At 50.6% G+C, this 17,192-nt stretch overlaps 1 protein-coding gene across 1 annotated transcript in view; it reads right to left on the bottom strand.

The window, feature by feature from the left end:
• The window catches only part of CACNA1C (calcium voltage-gated channel subunit alpha1 C), a 755,167-nt gene that overhangs the window by 167,765 nt on the left and 570,210 nt on the right, over positions 1–17,192 (bottom strand). Inside the window, 1 exon segment of the mRNA XM_068141830.1 lies at positions 11,216–11,306. Within this exon segment, the coding sequence (XP_067997931.1) occupies positions 11,216–11,306 (91 nt within the window).

Here is a 17,192-nt window from a genome sequence, read left to right as displayed (position 1 = left end):
CAGCTATAAAAGCAAATGCAAAAATCAGACTAATACTGTCAGATAAGTGACAAGATAGCTGTTAAATCCTCTAAAACTCTTCTAACCTCAGAGATTTATGTACCACATGCAGATCAGACACTGAAATCACAGAATTGTCAGGGTTGGAGGGACCTCAAGGATCACCTAGTTCCAACCCCCCTGCCATGCCCAGGGACACCTCACATTACAGCAGGTTGCTCACAGCCACATCCAGCCTGGCTGCAAACACCTCCAGGGATGAGGCTTCCACCACCTCCCTGGGCAACCTGTGCCAGGCTCTCACCACCCTCATGGGCAACAACTTCTTCCTCACATCCAATCTAAATCTCCCCACTTCCAGTTTTGCTCCATCCCCCCCCCCAGTCCTATCACTACCTGACACCCTCAAAAATCCCTGCCCAGCTTTCTTGTAGACCCCTCCAGATACTGGAGGCCACAAGAAGGACTCCTCAGAGCCTTCCCTTCTCCAGACTGAACAACCCGAACTCTCTCAGTCTGTCTCCATAGCAGAGCAGCTCCAGCCCTCTGCTCATCCTCGTGGACCTTCTCTGAACATGTTCCAGCACCTCCAGATCCTTCCTGTAATAGATGCTCCAGAGCTGGCCCCAGAGCTCCAGCTGTGGTCTCACCAGAGTGGAGCAGAGGGGCAGAATCCCCTCCCTGGCCCTGCTGGCCACACTTCTCTTACTGCAGCCCAGGCTCTGCTTGGCTCTCTGGGCTGCAAGTGCTCACTGCTGGCTCCTGTTGAGCTTCTCATCCCTCAGCACCCCCAAGGCCTTTTCTTCAAGGCTGTTCTCAAGCCAGTCCCTGCCCAGCCTCAATTGGTTCCTGGGACTGCCCTGACTCAGATCCAGGACTTGGTCTTGTTGAACCTCATGAGGTTGGCTTGGACCTACCTCTGCAGCCTGTTAAGGTCCCTCTGGATGGATCCCTTCCCTCCAGCCTGTCAGCTGCACCACACAGCTTGGTGCTGAGGGTGCTCTCAATGCCACTGTCCATGTGGTCAGTAAGCTGTTTTTTGGTCAGTGAGAATCTGCAGAACACCCTTAAGAGAACTGTGTCTGTCTAGCTTAAAATGCAGCTGGTTTGCTATTCAAGTGACTTTCAGGCATGCTGGGAAGACAGGCTGGGAAAAGAGGCTGGGAAAGCAGGCCAGCGCTTCAGCATCCAGTGAACAGTCCTGCAGTCGCTGTGGCAAATCACAGGCAATCCTGTCACAGAATCCAAAGCAGGGAGCTAATTCCTCCTCCACAAGGGCATGCTGTTGTCCTTCAGACACAAATCTAGAGCTGACTGTAAGTATCACAGGCACCTTCCCCAGAATCAGCTGGAGAGCAGTAGCTGAGGCTGACACAGAAGGGTCAATCCTCTGCCTTTTTCTGCTGACATCAGCAGTGGTTTCAGAGCTCTTGGTAGAGCACTGCCACTGCTGCTGGTGCAAGAGAACCTTTGGTCCTCACAGAAGGAAGCTACCTTCCCATTAGCTGAAAAGCAGCAGCAGCTATAGTGAACCTGCAAGCAAAGTGACTCTTTGGCCTTCACCACTGGCCCCTACACTGCTTCTTGCAAGAACTGATCTAGTGTGGGGTGTCCCTGCCCATGGCAGGGGGGTTGGAACTAGATGATTCTTGTGGTCCCTTCCAACCCTGACTGATACTGTGATACTATGATACTATGAACTGCAGAAGAATTCTTTTCCCAGACAGATAATCACTGATGGCTCAGCTGCCAGGGAGAGGTCCCATTACTCTCAGTATGTTCAGAACACACTGTTTTCAGACAGGGTGCCAGTGAAGGTTATTTATGCTGATTTATCCTCTTTTACTGTTTTAACCCTCTCTGGTGGAAAAGCCAACTGAACTGTCCCCCAGAGGCATGGACATCCTGGCCAGGGTGAACATGCCAAGTGGCTTTATTGTTTCAGTGAAAGCAGAGCAGTTTAAGCTCTTTCCCCCTTTGAGCTCAAGGGCTTCACTTTTCTCTTGAGGCTCTGTGGAACTTTAGTTTCCACAAAGGTCTTTTTTCACTACAATAGAATAGAATAGCATCATAGTATCACACTATCAGTCAGGGTTGGAAGGGACCACAAGGATCATCTAGTTCCAACCCCCCTGCCCTGGGCAGGGACACCCCACACTAGAGCAGGCTGGCCAGAGCCTCATCCAGAATAGAATAGAATAGAATAGAATAGAATAGAATAGAATAGAATAGAATAGAATAGAATAGAATTAACCAGGGTGGAAGAGACCTTTGAGAACATCAAGCCCAACCTATCACCCAGCACCATCTAATCAACTAAACCATGGCACCAAGTGCCTCATCCAGGCTCTTCCTAAACATCTCCAGGGATGGTGACTCCACCACCTCCCTGGGCAGCACATCCCAATGGCCAATCTCTCTTTCTGCAAAGAACTTCTTCCTAACATCCAGCCTGAACCTTCCCTGGCACAGCTTGAGACTGTGTCCTCTTGTTCTGGTTCTGCTTGCCTGGGAGAAGAGACCAACCCCCACCTGGCTACAACCTCCCTCCAGGCAGTTGTAGAGAGCAAGAAGGTCTCCCCTGAGGCTCCTCTCCTCCATAACACATATGTGTAAAAGCAAGCTCTGTTGTGCCACTAAGCTCTGGATTAGCAAATGACCATTTGGGTTGCACTGGCAGATTATACACACTGACAGCCCACACAGAACAGATTACTACTGATTGTGAGCAAGAGCCTGTCCTCAGGAAGCCATGTCCTGCACAGCAGTAACCACGGAGGCCCAGGGAATTTCCTTGCTCTTGGGCAGTAATGCTGGGCTTGTGTCTGGGGGGATTTTGCTAGCAGAGGAGAGGGTTACTTGCGTGGCTCCTGTAAGAAGCTTTGAGAATCTCCCCCAGCTCCAAGTCAGGCTTGCCTCTGGCCAAGGCTGAGTCAATCAGCACTGCTCAGTAACAGATTTAAGAGGGGAAAACCCTGTTGGGTGAGCTCCTTTGTTTTGGAGAGGAGAGGGACGTGAGAGAGACAACCACGCAGACAGAAGGCAGTGAGGGAGAAGTGGGGGAGTCACGCCGAGCATCCATTATCCTTCTCCCTGTGGTGAGCTGGCAGGCAGAGCCTCTGCAGCCCTTAGAGATCAATGGTGGGCAGAATCCCATCTGTGGCCTGTGGAAGACCCTGTGCTGGAGCAGGGAACTGCTCCTGAAGAAGGCTGTGACTCTGAGGGAAGCCTGCACTGGGGCAGTCTGCACTCACAGAAGGGATCCATGCTAGTGAGAGAAGTTCATGGAGAATTGTCTCCCACGGGAGGGACACCACATCAGAGCAGGTGAGGACTGTGAGGAGTTCACAGTATCACAGTATCACCAAGGTTGGAAAGGACCTCGAGGATCATCGAGTCCAACCTGTCAACACAGACCCCATGACTAAATCATGGCACCAAGTGCCACATCCAATCCCCTCTTGAACACCTCCAGGGATGGGGACTCCACCACCTCCCTGGGCAGCACATTCCAATGGCTAACAACTCTCTCAGTGAAGAACATTCTCCTCACCTCCAACCTAAACCTCCCCTGGCACAGCTTGAGACTGTGTCCTCTTGTTCTGGTGCTGGTTGCCTGGGAGAAGAGACCAACCCCCACCTGGCTACAACCACCTTTCAGGTAGTTGTAGAGGGCAATGAGGTCTCCCCTGAGCCTCCTCTTCTGCAGGTTAAGCAACCCCAGCTCCCTCAGCCTCTCCTCACAGGGCTGTGCTCAAGGCCTCTCCCCAGCCTTGTTGCCCTTCTCTGGACACCTTCAAGTCTCTCAATGTCCTTCCTGAACTGAGGAGCCCAGAACTGGACACAGGACTCAAGGTGTGGCCTAACCAGTGCAGAGTACAGGGCACAATGACTTCCCTGCTCCTGCTGGCCACACTATTCCTAATGCAGGCCAGGATGCCATTGGACCTCTTGGCCACCTGGGCACACTGCTGGCTCATGTTTAGGCGGCTGTCAATCAGCACCCCCAGGTCCCTCTCTGTTTGGGAGCTCTCAGCCACTCTGACCCCAGCCTGTAGCTCTGCATGGGATTGCCATGGCCAAAGTGCAGCACTTGGCACTTGGACTTGTTAAATGCCATCCCATTCTCCCTGTGAAGAGGAGGGAGTGGCAGGTAGAATGTGGAATGACCTGGCATGGAGCACAATCCCCATTCCCTGCCTCTCTGTGCCAGTGAGGGGGACAAGGCAGTGGATCTGAGGCCAGGAAGAAGGGAGGGGTGGGGGAAGGTGTTTTTAAGATCCAGTCATATTTGTCACTGTCCTGACTCAGCTGCTGGATTGGTGGCACTTTTGTTTAAACTAAACTGATTTTGTTTCTTCAAGTCATGTCTGTCTTTTTCCTGTGATCAGAAGTGGTGAGTGAGCCCTCTCAGAATCACACAGAATCACCAAGCTTGGAAGAGACCTCAAAGATCATCAAGTCCAACCTGTCACCACAGACCTCATGACTAAACCATGGCACCAAGTGCCACATCCAATCCCCTCTTGAACACCTCTCTGTCATTTGTCTCTACCCTCAAGCCTTTTGCTGTGTTTTCTCCTCCCCACCCCAGCAGAGCAGGGCAGGAGTGAGTGAGGGAGTGGCTGCCTGGTTGTGTTGTTTCTGGCTGGGTGGCCTTAAACCATGAGAGAAGTCCCTGGGTATAAGGCTCCCCTGTAAACAGATAACCTTTGCTCCTTGTTTCTTTGTACCCAGAGGAAGCAGGTTATCAAATCTGTGACACATCAGAGGGAAGACAAGTTGTACTTCCAGATGCTGTCCTTGAGGATGAAAGCTGCTGTGTTCCATTGCAGGGCAGATGTCAGTGCAGTACAAGGCAACACCATGACAGGGGAGATGTACTGTGGAAGCTGTGGGACACTTGCCAATGCTCTGTGGAATCCTACAAAATCTTGTTCAAAGTCAGATGCCTGACAAAGCTAACACCCATCGTAGGGAGGGAACTACTCCCTGCCACAGCTCCCCTGAGGGCAGCAGACTTACACCAGGAGTTAGTAGGAATAAGGATCTTTTGGTTTCCTTGGTTTAGTTCTAGGAAACTGGATTTACACAATAAGCAGAGGTTAGAGTTTAGATTCTCCCTGAAACTCCTTCTGCTGGTTTGAAGATTGGCATTGCTCCAGACAGCAGCTGGGGCTATTCAGGCTGGAGTAGGCTCCAAGGAGACCTTCTTGTGGCCTTCCAGGATCTGAAGGGGGATACAAGAAAGCTGGGGAGGGACTTTTGAGGGTGTCAGGGAGTGATAGGACTGGGGGGGGGGAGGGGGTATAGAGCAAAACTAGAAATGGGTAGATTGAGATTGGATGTTAGGAAGAAGTTGTTGCCCATGAGGGTTGTGAGAGACTGGCACAGGTTGCCCAGGGAGGTGGTGGAAGCCTCATGCCTGGAGGTCTTTAAGGCCAGGCTGGATGTGGCTGTGAGCAACCTGCTGTAGTGTGAGGTGTCCCTGCCCATGGCAGGGGGGTTGGAACTGGCTGATCCTTGGGGTCCTTTCCAACCCTGACAATTCTGTGGTCCTATGAAGGCAGTTTCTATGTATCTATATAGTATGGATACCAGAGGAACAAAAGCTTCTTTGAGACCATTAATCAGTTGGAGATAGCTTGTGTTTGAGAGGTGGTCTCCTGATCTCACATAGCATATGTCTCTGTGGAGCTAAGAAAGGCTGTCAGAGAAGATCTCCTTTTCCAAGAGGCATGCTTGAGCCTAGCTTCTCAAGGAGATCTTTCTGTCATTCACAGACACAGCCTTTCAAAGCTGTACAGCCTTTTTCATAAGACCAGAAAGAAGAGCCAGTAATTCTAAGTCTCCTCCAATAAAAATGCTTTAATCTTTCAGTCTCTTGAGTACTGGTTTTTATCACTATGGCAGGCTCAGCCATGGTGGTGCTGCTTGGGTAGTTTAATGCCCTAGCAGCCTCATGTCACTAAACAGAGAAATATATTGCCTTTGACTTCAAATCTCCCTGCTGCCTCAGGTGTGTGCTGCTACAGCTTGCCCAGGGCAGTCCCTGCCCTACAGAAAAAGGCAATGGGGGAATCAGGACCTGTACGTGATTTTAGCAAGGGGGTAAACATGAAGACTCATCTTCAACTTCACTGTAAGGGTCCCAGAGCCCTGGAGCAGGCTGCCCAGAGAGGTTGTGGAGTCTCCTTCTCTGGAGCCTTTCCAGCCCTGTCTGGATGTCACAGTATCACACAGTACCACAGTATCGCTTAAGGTTGGAAAGGACCTCAAGGATCATTGAGTCCAACCTATCAACACAGACCCCATGCCTAGACCATGGCACCAAGTGCCACATCCAATCCCCTCTTGACCACCTCCAGGGATGGGGACTCCACCACCTCCCTGGGCAGCACATTCCAATGACAAACGACTCGCTTGGTGAAGAACTTTCTCCTCACCTCGAGTCTAAACCTCCCCTGGCACAGCTTGAGACTGTGTCCTCTTGTTCTGGTGCTGGTTGCCTGGGAGAAGAGGCCAACCCCTTCCTGGCTACAACCACCTTTCAGGTAGTTGTAGAGGGCAATGAGGTCACCCCTGAGCCTCCTCTTCTCCAGGCTAAGCAACCCCAGCTCCCTCAGCCTCTCCTCACAGGGCTGTGCTCAAGGCCTCTCCCCAGCCTTGTTGCCCTTCTCTGGACACCTTCAAGTGTTTCGATGTGTTCCTGTGTGACCTGTGCTGGATTCTCTGGTCCTGCTCTGGCAGGGGGGTTGGACTGGAAGCTCTCCAGAGGTCCCTTCCAACCCCTAGCCTCCTCTGATCCTATGATCAACAATCCAACAAAAGTCCAGCCACTTCAGCTCAGAAACAAAACCCAGAGGAGAGATGACTACTCAGAACTCTGGGCCTAATCTTCAGCTACAGTAGGACAGGATGACAGAACTATAATTCTTAATCCAAGTCACTGCTACTGGATGAGGAAATTATTGGACAAACTCATCTGGCTTCCAACACTGTGCACAACTCTGAGTCTCTTAGTCAGGCTCCAGCAGAAGAAAATAATAATTAAATATATATATTAATGGCAGGAGATTGAACACATCCAAGTGCCAGGTTCTGCACATTGGCCACAGCAACCCCAGGCAGAGCTACAGGCTGGGGGCAGAGTGGCTGAGAGCTCCCAAACAGAGAGGGACCTAGGGGTGCTGGTCGATGGTAGGCTGAACATGAGCCTGCAGTGTGCCCAGGCAGCCAAGAGGACCAATGGCATCCTGGCCTGAATCAGAAACAGTGTGGCCAGCATGAGCAGGGAGGTCATTCTGCCCCTGTACACTGCACTGGTTAGGCCACACCTTGAGTCCTGTGTCCAGTTCTGGGCCCCTCAGTTTAGGAAGGAGGTTGACTTGGTGGAAGGTGTCCAGAGAAGGGCAACAAAGCTGGGGAGGGGTTTGGAACACAGCCCTGTGAGGAGAGGCTGAGGGAGCTGGGGCTGCTTAGCCTGGAGAAGAGGAGGCTCAGGGGAGACCTTATTGCTCTCTCCAACTCCCTGAAGGGAGGTTGTAGCCAGGTGGGGGTTGGTCTCTTCTCCCAGGCAAGCAGAACCAGAACAAGAGGACACAGTCTCAGGCTGTGCCAGGGGAGGTTTAGGCTGCAGGTTAGGAAGAAGTTCTATACAGAGAGAGTGATTGCCCATTGGAATGGGCTGCCTGGGGAGGTGGTGGAGTCACCATCACTGGAGGTGTTCAGGAGGAGACTTGATGGGGTGCTTGGTGCCATGGTTGAGTTGATTAGGTGGTGTTGGATTGGTTGATGGGTTGGACTTGATGATCTTGAAGGTCTCTTCCAACCTGGTCTATTCTATTCTATTCTATTCTATTCTATTCTATTCTATTCTATTCTATTCTATTTATAAAAAATATCTTGCTTACATTTGATAGATCCCAGCAAGAATATTGGCCTCTGGAGGGTTTTAATGATGGCTCAGTGAGAAGACTTTACACCTCTTGAAAATGGGAAACCTGCCCATATGTGTGGTGTAGTAACACAACAAAGCAGGAAGTATCCCAAGCCTCAAAGACACCTCTGGATTTCCCCATAACCTAGGAATGTGCACCTCTACAAGTCTGAACCAAACATGTTAGAGATCAGGAAGCACTGACAAAATTGGTACTGCACTCCAGGGTTTGAAACACAACCACACAGCCATTAGTTTCCCTGGATGAAGGAGAGCCTATCCATCTCTGAGGGATGAGGAGCAATCTGAGTGAGGCCTTGAGGATCTCCTTGGGTAAGGTGTAAGAAAACCCACTCTCAATAACAGGCTTCAATTCCCCCTTCTATGCATTACCCAGCAAGGAAACTCGCTGTCTCCCTGCATCTCATGTGTCCTGCTCTGGGGAAACTCCAGACCCTGTTTTATTCACCATCTACAATGCTGGGGGAGGAAATGGAGCTCTGTTCAACTGTCATTCTCCTGTGCCTTCTTCCCTGCAACATGCTGGATGTAGCCATCCCTTCTCCTAAGGCCAGGAGTACAGTGATAGTAGAAACTTCTTACACTGAGGGTGCCAGAGCCCTGGAGCAGGCTGCCCAGAGAGGCTGTGGAGTCTCCTTCTCTGGAGACCTTCCCAACCCACCTGGATGCCTTCCTGTGTGACCTGCCCTGGGTGATGCTGCTTTTGGCAGGGAGGTTGGACTCCAAGAGCTCCAGAGGTCCCTTCCAACCTCTAACAGTCTGTGATTCTGTGACTCTGTGGAGCCAGACCACAGCACTGCCATTCTCCTGTGGGCATGTTGGGCTATTTTAAGCAAACTCCATTCCAAGTCATGATGATATTTAGAGCTGGGTTTAACTTCAGCTCTCCTGGACACATTCCAGCTAATTATGTTCTGCTTGCCAAAATTCCCAGTGCAGTTTTAGTTTAGACCAAGTCATCCTTCACACAGCTCCTCATACACTTGTGCACTTGGGTTTGAAATCCTTGTCACATTTTACCCTGAAGGTGGCTGAACTCTCACACTGTGGAAACAATCCCTGCTTTTACAGTGCTTTAGGATCCTTTGGGATTAAGGACATTAAATGAGTGCAAGCTGGAACATTAAAAATATATGCAACTTTATAGTAAGAGTTGCCATTGTTGCTGGCACTGTGCAGCACCAGGGGACCCATTGTGTCAGGAAGCATAACTGCAGAACAGAGATGGTTCTCCAAATTGGGTCCAGCTGGAAGAAGTGGCCACACATCCAGCTGCTGCTTCCTGTAATGTGACAAGAGCACAAGCAGCTTGGTGAGGTGCTAAAGCAAGAGCTACAACTGCCTCAGAGCTGCAAATAGATCTGGGCTGGTTCCTTGAGACAGTTCACAATCTAAACCAAAAGAACCAGCAGGTAGGCAAAAGCAGGCAGGGGGAGAAACAATTTCTCCTGAGGTTTGTAAATCCCTGGCTGATACTTACAGGACAGCAGATTGAATCTACAACATATTCCACATAGCCTCCCTTGTAAAGCAGATAATATCTCCTCCTCTTCACTTTGCAGAGGAGAGGGCCAAGGGAGTGTGTGTGAGAGACAACTGAGGTTTACAAAGTCATAGAAGTGATAGATAAGCTGAATTTGGAACTGCTGATCACCACAGCTCACAGTGTTAGAAGGAGAAGAAGATGACTGAGAGTAGTGGTAGATGAGCTTGAAACAGAGAGAAGAAAGTAGTTGCCTACACACCAGGTAGTGAACTTCCCCAGCTTGTTGCCACAGGAGATGGTGAAGGCAGGCAGCCTTAGTGGGCTCAGATAAACCCATGGACAATGTGGCCACTAAAGGCAGAAAGCAGAGCATGCCCTCTAACATTTCTAATCCCATCCATAAGCATGACTCTGGAAACAGTACAATGGGACTGGCACGCAGGAAAAGCCCAGGCTTGCACACTTGCCCTCCTGTCAGTGTAAGGACCTGAACACTGGGACAGCTGGACCACAGGGCTGACCAAACAGAGCATTCATTCTATACTTACGATGAGCATTTGGTCAACACTGAAGGGTTCAAAGTACCACCAAGGGGAGCACAGAGCATCAAAGTACTCCACCATGGTAAAATCTGTAGCACTGCCATGCTTGGCCCATTTTCAGAGGAAATTTGGAGGGGCTGCCATATTCTCCACAGAAGAAAGTCTCTTCTTGTTGAAGGCATGCAAAAGGAAGGGGCTCCTCGTGCCTATCCTTGCTCTCTGTGACATTAAAACACCTACTAGAGAACACAGGACTCTGTAAGTGCTACCTCACACGCTCCTGAGCATCTCCATGGTGCCATTTCAAGGAGGCATTACTCTCTTCAACTGATGTACTTTGTCACTCTAGTATTGTGCTCACCATTTGAAGGCTGCACTGCAGGCTGCAGGATGGGAGTTATCATCCTTGTATTTCTATTACAAGGCCTTGTAACATGTACCAGAACTGTTAGAGGAATTAAACCAGAGCAGTTGTTTCTGCTCTTTGCTCCACACAGATGAGATTTGACTCTCCCTCACCAGAGAGGGGTTTTAAAATAAGAACTCTGTTATCCATTGGGTCTTCTTTCAGCTGCTAAGCAGAACTAAATCTGCTGGAGCTGCTCTGCTATGAGGACAGCCTGAGAGAGTTAGGGCTGTTCAGTCTGGAGAAGAGAAGGCTCCCAGGAGACCTTCTTGTGGCCTTCCAGTATCTGCAGGAGGCTACAAGAAAGCTGGGGAGGGACTTTTGAGGGTGTCAGGGAGGGATAGGACTGGGGGGGGATGGAGCAAAACTAGAAATGGGTAGATTCAGATTGGATGTTAGGAAGAAGTTCTTCCCCATGAGGGTGGTGAGAGACTGGCACAGGTTGCCCAGGGAGGTGGTGGAAGCCTCATCCCTGGAAAGGTTTAAGGCCAGGCTGGCTGTGGCTCTGGGCAGCCTGATCTAGTGGGAAGCATCCCTGCCCATGGCAGGGGGGTTTGGAACCTTGCAACCCTGACAATTCTCTGATTCTCCTGGGCATCCTGTGCTTTGCTTACAGCTCTGTAAGCCCAGAGGCTCCCCACTGCCATCCAGGACGAGTTTACATTGCAATTAAAATAAGAAGTGGGCTCAATAGATCTGCACTCTCTCCTTTCACCCACTGTGGGGTTTCCTTGATCTTACAGCCCCTGAGCCTTGCCCTGGCTCTCAGGCAGGCAGCTCCTTCCCCCCCTGCACACACAGCTCTGGGTAGATGTACTCACGCTAGCCTAGCACCGCAGTTTTCTCCTTCCATATCTGCTCCAGGAACGTTGTCTGTGTTCACGGACTCGGTCTCACTGGTGGGCATGCTCACTGTAAGAGTCAAAGGGAAGAAAAAGAGAGGGTTGCCCATTAGAACCTGGCACACCTATCAATCAATCACAGGAGAGAAGGAACTGACTTCATGAAGAGATCCTCAGCTGCAGCTCCTGAGGATTAAGCCATTTGCTGAGTAAACCTAGTGCCCCCCTGCACAGGTTGGGAGTATACAAAGGTCACTCAAATGCTCAAAAAAAACCCCAGGTGGGGGGCAAAAAGCTCTCTTTCAGAGTCAGTTCCTGGGAATTTAATGAATGAGGATCATTGACAATCAGAGAGCCTGCCAAAGCCAACAAGAGGCTTTTGTTTGGCTCCGTGGAACACTGTTAAAAGCCATCCCTTTCCTCGCACCAGCTCAACCACCTCGATGCCCTACTCAAACTTGGTGGTGGTGGCTTTTCCCCAGTGCCTAGAATACAAAATAAAATGGCCAGCCTGGCAGTTTCCAGGCAAATGGCTGCTGGCTGCCTGGCAGCAAGCACCACAGAAGTGACACTGATGCCTTAGATTCATTTACTAACCACGGATGGGTTTCAACCTTGCACTGCTCAACTGGACCTAGAGGGATAGGAGGGGAATTCAGACTCCTTTGACCCATTCAGATCCTGCCAACAGGAAAAACAGCTAATGAATATGGACTGTGGAGGAGACTTTATGTTGGCACTGCTCACTAAGTGCTGAACAGAATCTTCTAGGGTTTTACAGAAGTATCATGGAACAAACACAGAATGAGAGGAGCCTTAAATGTGAAGCTATCCCATTTGAATTGAAGGACCTGGCACATTCCCAATCTGTTATCAAACCTCAACATTGTCTTTGCTTCTGCAGATTGAAAGAAAACCCAACAAACCCAAACTTATCCTTCCCCCACCACCAGCTGCTCCCAGGTCCTGTGTGAGCTCTAACAACCATCATTCCCCTCCACCAGTTGCTCCCAGGACCTGTGTGAGCTCTAACAACCATCATTCCCCTCCACCAGTTGCTCCCAGGTCCTATATGAGCTCTAACAACCATCATTCCCCTCCACCAGTTGCTCCCAGGTCCTATATGAGCTCTAATCACCATCATTCCCCTCCACCAGTTGCTCCCAGGTCCTACATGAGCTCTAACCACCATCATTCCCCTCCACCAGTTGCTCCCAGGTCCTGTGTGAGCTCTAACCACCATCATTCCCCTCCACCAGTTGCTCCTAGATCCTGTGTGAGCTCTAACAACCATCATTCCCTCCACCAGTTGCTCCCAGGTCCTATATGAGCTCTAATCACCATCATTCCCCTCCACCAGTTGCTCCCAGGTCCTATATGAGCTCTAACAACCATCATTCCCCTCCACCAGTTGCTCCTAGATCCTGTGTGAGCTCTAACAACCATCATTCCCCTCCACCAGTTGCTCCCAGGTCCTGTGTGAGCTCTAATATCTCCTTAATTGATAAGCCTTCAACACAAGCTGGGACAATGGATAGGATCCAGTGTGTGTCCTCTTCCTCCCTCCCTCCTTTTCCATAGACACAAAAGAAACTAAATTACACTTCAACCTGAATTCTGGAGGATTTCTACAGAGCTCTCAGCTCTCTGGTAGAACCTGAGCACATGACTTGTCTTAGCTGTTGGGTCTACATCTCGACTGGCACTTGAGAGCATGCACTATGAGCTGTTGGAGAGGCTTCTAACAGCCTGTAAGAGTACATCACTCCATACTAAGAACATCTCTGTCTGTGAAGCCTGCATGCAAAAGAAGGCAATGTAGGATGAACAGGTTCCCCTTGTCAGTTAGGCAGATGTTTAATGGGCCATGGGGCCAGGTTTTCTTGTAGAGGCTAGAAAGCTATCAGAAGGTTCTTCCAAAGAGGTGCTGCTTTCCTGCTTTGAAATCACTGCCACAGAAAAGTCACAGAATCAGGTTGGAAAGGCTCTTAGAGATCATCTACTCCCAACTCCCTGCCATGGGCAGGGATAATTCTCTACTAGATTTGGTTGCTCAAGCCCTTATCCAGTCTGGCCTTGAACACTTCCAGGGAGGGGGCATCCACAACCTCTCCAGGCAGCCTATCCAGAGTCTTTCTACCCTCATACTGAAGAACTTCTTCCTAAGATCCTGCCTGACCCTGCTCTCCCTCAGCTTAAAACCATTCCCCCTTGTCCTATCACTAGACACCCATTTGAAAAGTCCCTCTGCAGCCTTCCTGGAGGATTCCTTCAGCCATTGGAAGGCAGCTCTAAGGTCCCCCTAGAGTTTTCTCTTCTCCAGGATGACCAAGCCCAGTTCCCTCAGCCTATCCTCACAGCAGAGGTGCTCCAGCCCTTGGATCATCTTTGTGGCCTCCTCTGGATTTGCTCCAACAGTTGCGTGTCCTTCTTATGATGGGGACACCAGAACTGGACACAGAATTCATAATGGGGTCTCACAAGAACAGAGCAGAGCGGAAGAATCCATTCTCTTGATCTGCTGGCCACACTCCTCCAGGATATGGTTGGCCTTCTAGACTGCATGAGTGCACTCCTGGCTGATAGTGAGCTTCTCACCAGTCAGCATGCCCAAGACTCTTTAATTCAGGGTTACTTTCAACCCAGCCTGGATTTGTGCCTCTTCATAGAATCACAGAATGGGCTGGGTTGGAAGGCACCTCCAAATCTCATCCAGTCCAGCCCCCTCTGCACTCAGCAGGGACATCCTCCACTAGAGCAGAGCCCTGTCCAGCCTCACCTTGAACTTCTCCAGGGGTGGGGCCCCAACCACCTCCCTGGGCAGCCTGTTCCAGTATTCCACTACCTTTGATCCTAGCATCCAATCTAAATCTGCTCTTCTCTAGTTTGAAGCCATTAGTCCTGTCACTGCAGGCCTTTGTAAACAGTCTCTCTGCATCCTTCTTGTAGCCCTGGAAGGAACTGGCAGGCTGCTATTAGATCTCCCCAGAGCCTTCTCTTCTGCAGGCTGAACAACCCCAGCTTCCTCAGTCTGGCCTCATAGCATCCCAGCTTCATCCCATCCCAGCAATTCAGAGGCCTACAACTTACACCTTGGGGCAAACTAAAGTTACTGTGCTCTGTTCCTAGGGCTATATGAAAGAATGGGCTGCCTGGCACACTTGACATAGCTCTGAAGCACTGTTCCCTGATGGTGCCCATCCCTTTCCAAAGACAATAATCATAGAATTAACCAGGTTGGAAAAGACCTCAGAGATCAGCAAGTCCAACCTATTACCTAATACCTAACACCTCCTGACAACTAACCCATGGCTCCAAGTGCCACGTCCAGTCCCCTCTTGTGAACACCTCCAGGGATGGTGACTCCACCACCTCCCTGGGCAGCACATCCCAATGGCCAATCTCTCTTGCTGGGAAGAACTTTCTCCTCACCTCCAGCCTAAACCTCCCCTGGTGCAGATTGGGACTGTGTCCTCCTGTTCTGGTGCTGCTTGCCTGGGAGAAGAGACCAACCCCCACCTGGCTACAACCTCCCTTCAGGTAGTTGTAGAGAGCAAGAAGGTCTCCCCTGAGCCTCATCTTCTCCAGGCTAAACAACCCCAGCTCCCTCAGCCTCTCCTCACAGGGCTGTGCTCCAGACCCCTCCCCAGCCTTGTTGCCCTTCTCTGGACACCTTCAAGTGTCTCAATCTTGTCTATTTGGAAAAACCAAAGAAGGAATCAACTGAATCCACATCTTGGTGCCCATGAAACACTCAAGTAAGCTGTTCAGAAATACCCACACTCACAACTAAAATTTTCAGTCCAGACCAAACCCTTCAGGAAAAACCCAACCCCAAACCATGGATATTTCCCCAGTCACCTTTGCAGATGAGGGAAAGCACTTGCAAGACACTTTTGAGCTTCTTTGCAAATGGAAACCCATTTTAGAGACGTTAGCAAGACATTGACTTGCAGAGCAGCAGGAAGGAGACACTGCACAAGCAACAGAAACAGCGGGGCAGGCACATGCATAAATCCACACAGCCACTTCTATGTCAGTCTGTACAGAGACACACAGACACAGAGACACACAGGTACAGGCAGGGGGGACAGAGAGTGCAGTGAAACATTACCATGGGTTTCTGTGGAGTGACTAAACCAAGCAAACTTTCCTTTCTTCTTATCAGGCAAGTCAGCTGGAGTGCTTCCTTTCACAGACAAGATGGGCAGTGCCAAGTACCAGGAACAAGACATCAATAGAGAACATGCAGCCAGTGACAGGCAAAAGGAAAAAACAAGGAACTCAGCTTACACATGACATCCACTCCTGCATGAAAACTTCATCAGGTGAATTAGAAGTACAAAATGAAGAACAAAGGCAGACGGAAGTGTGAAATATCAGAGGGAAGGAGAACCCTCCCTTGGTCAATGGCTCCATGTCCCAGTGGAGGCCAGGGACAAGCAGAGTCCCTCAAGGATCAGTCCTGGGACCAGGCTTGTTCAACATCTTTGTGGGTGCCATGGACAGTGGCACTGAGTGCACCCTCAGCACGTTTGCTGATGACACCAAGCTGTGTGGTGCAGCAGACACGCTGGAGGGAAGGGAGGCCATCCAGAGGGACCTGGACAGGCTGGAGAGGTGGGCACAAGCCAACCTCATGAGCTTCAACAAGACCAAGGGTAGGGTCCTGCATCTGGGTTGAAGCAATCCCAGGCACAAATCCAGGCTGGGCAGGGACTGGCTGGAAAGCAGCCCTGAGGAGAGGGACTTGGGGGTGCTGGGGGAGGAGAAGCTCAACAGGAGCTCTCAGTGTGCACTTGCAGCCCACAAAGCCAATCAGATCCTGGGCTGCATCAGGAGAAGTGTGGCCAGCAGGGCAAGGGAGGTGATTCTCCCCCTCTGCTCAGCTCTGGGGAGACCCCACCTGGAGTACTGCCTCCAGTTCTGGAGCCCCTATTGCAAGAGTCATCTGGAGGTGCTGGAAGGTGTTCAGAGAAGGGCCACAAGGATGCTCAGAGGGCTGGAGCACCTCTCCTGTGAGGACAGACTGAAGGAGTTGGGGCTGTTCAGTCTGCAGAAGAGAAGGCTCCCAGGTGACCTCATTGTGGCCTTCCAGTATCTGAAGGGGGCTACAGGAAGGCTGGGGAGGGACTGCTCAGGATCTCAGGGAGTGATAGGACTAGGGGGAATGGAATGAAGCTGGAGGTGGGGAGATTCAGGCTGGAGGTGAGGAGGAAGTTCTTCCCCATGAGAGTGGTGAAGCCCTGGAATGGGTTGTCCAGGGAGGTGGTCGGGGCCTTGTCCCTGGAGGTGTTTAAGCCCAGGCTGGATGAGGCTCTGAGCAGCCTGATGTAGTGTGGGGTGTCCCTGCCCATGTCCCTTCCAACCCTGACTGATACTATGATTGCTGCTCCTTTGTATAGCTGCCTTCTGAGAGCCTGAAGCTGCTCTCTTGGAGTTTCCAGGTCCAATTCTTTTCCCAGTGAGATCAGTGGCAATTCTCCTCGTGTTTGACTGGCTGAACTATCCAAACTGATGAAGGTAAGGCAATGGCAATGTGTCCCCAGGTTATCCCCTGACCCTCAGGTTGAAATCTGGACCAGCCTGGTTTGGAATGAGGTTCTTTTTTTTTCCTTTCTAAACTGCTGCAGTAGAATCATAGCATCAATAAGGTTGGAAAAGACCTCAAAGATCATCAAGTCCAACCTAGCACCCAACACCTCATGACTACTAAACCATGACACCAAGTGCCACATCCAATCCCTTTTTGAACACCTCCAGGGGCAAACTTTCAAACCTGTCAGAGGTGCTAAAGGAAAGCTGTTGGCATAATCACATTTCTCTGTCTTTCATCAGCTCTGGGAATTAGCAGCCTTCACCAAGCACTCAGATGTACACTGCCTTTACCCAAACCAGGAAACCCCTAGGCTATGCCTCATGATTTCCCTTGGAGTTTACACTTGGCATTCATCCT

This window comes from Melanerpes formicivorus, unplaced genomic scaffold (genome assembly GCF_026170545.1).
Source record: "Melanerpes formicivorus ecotype bairdi unplaced genomic scaffold, bMelFor1.0.p_v2 SCAF_8, whole genome shotgun sequence".
NCBI classification, from domain to species: Eukaryota; Metazoa; Chordata; class Aves; order Piciformes; family Picidae; genus Melanerpes; species Melanerpes formicivorus.
The sequence above is the reverse complement of the archived record's forward strand: the minus strand, read 5'-3'. Positions and strand labels throughout refer to the sequence as shown.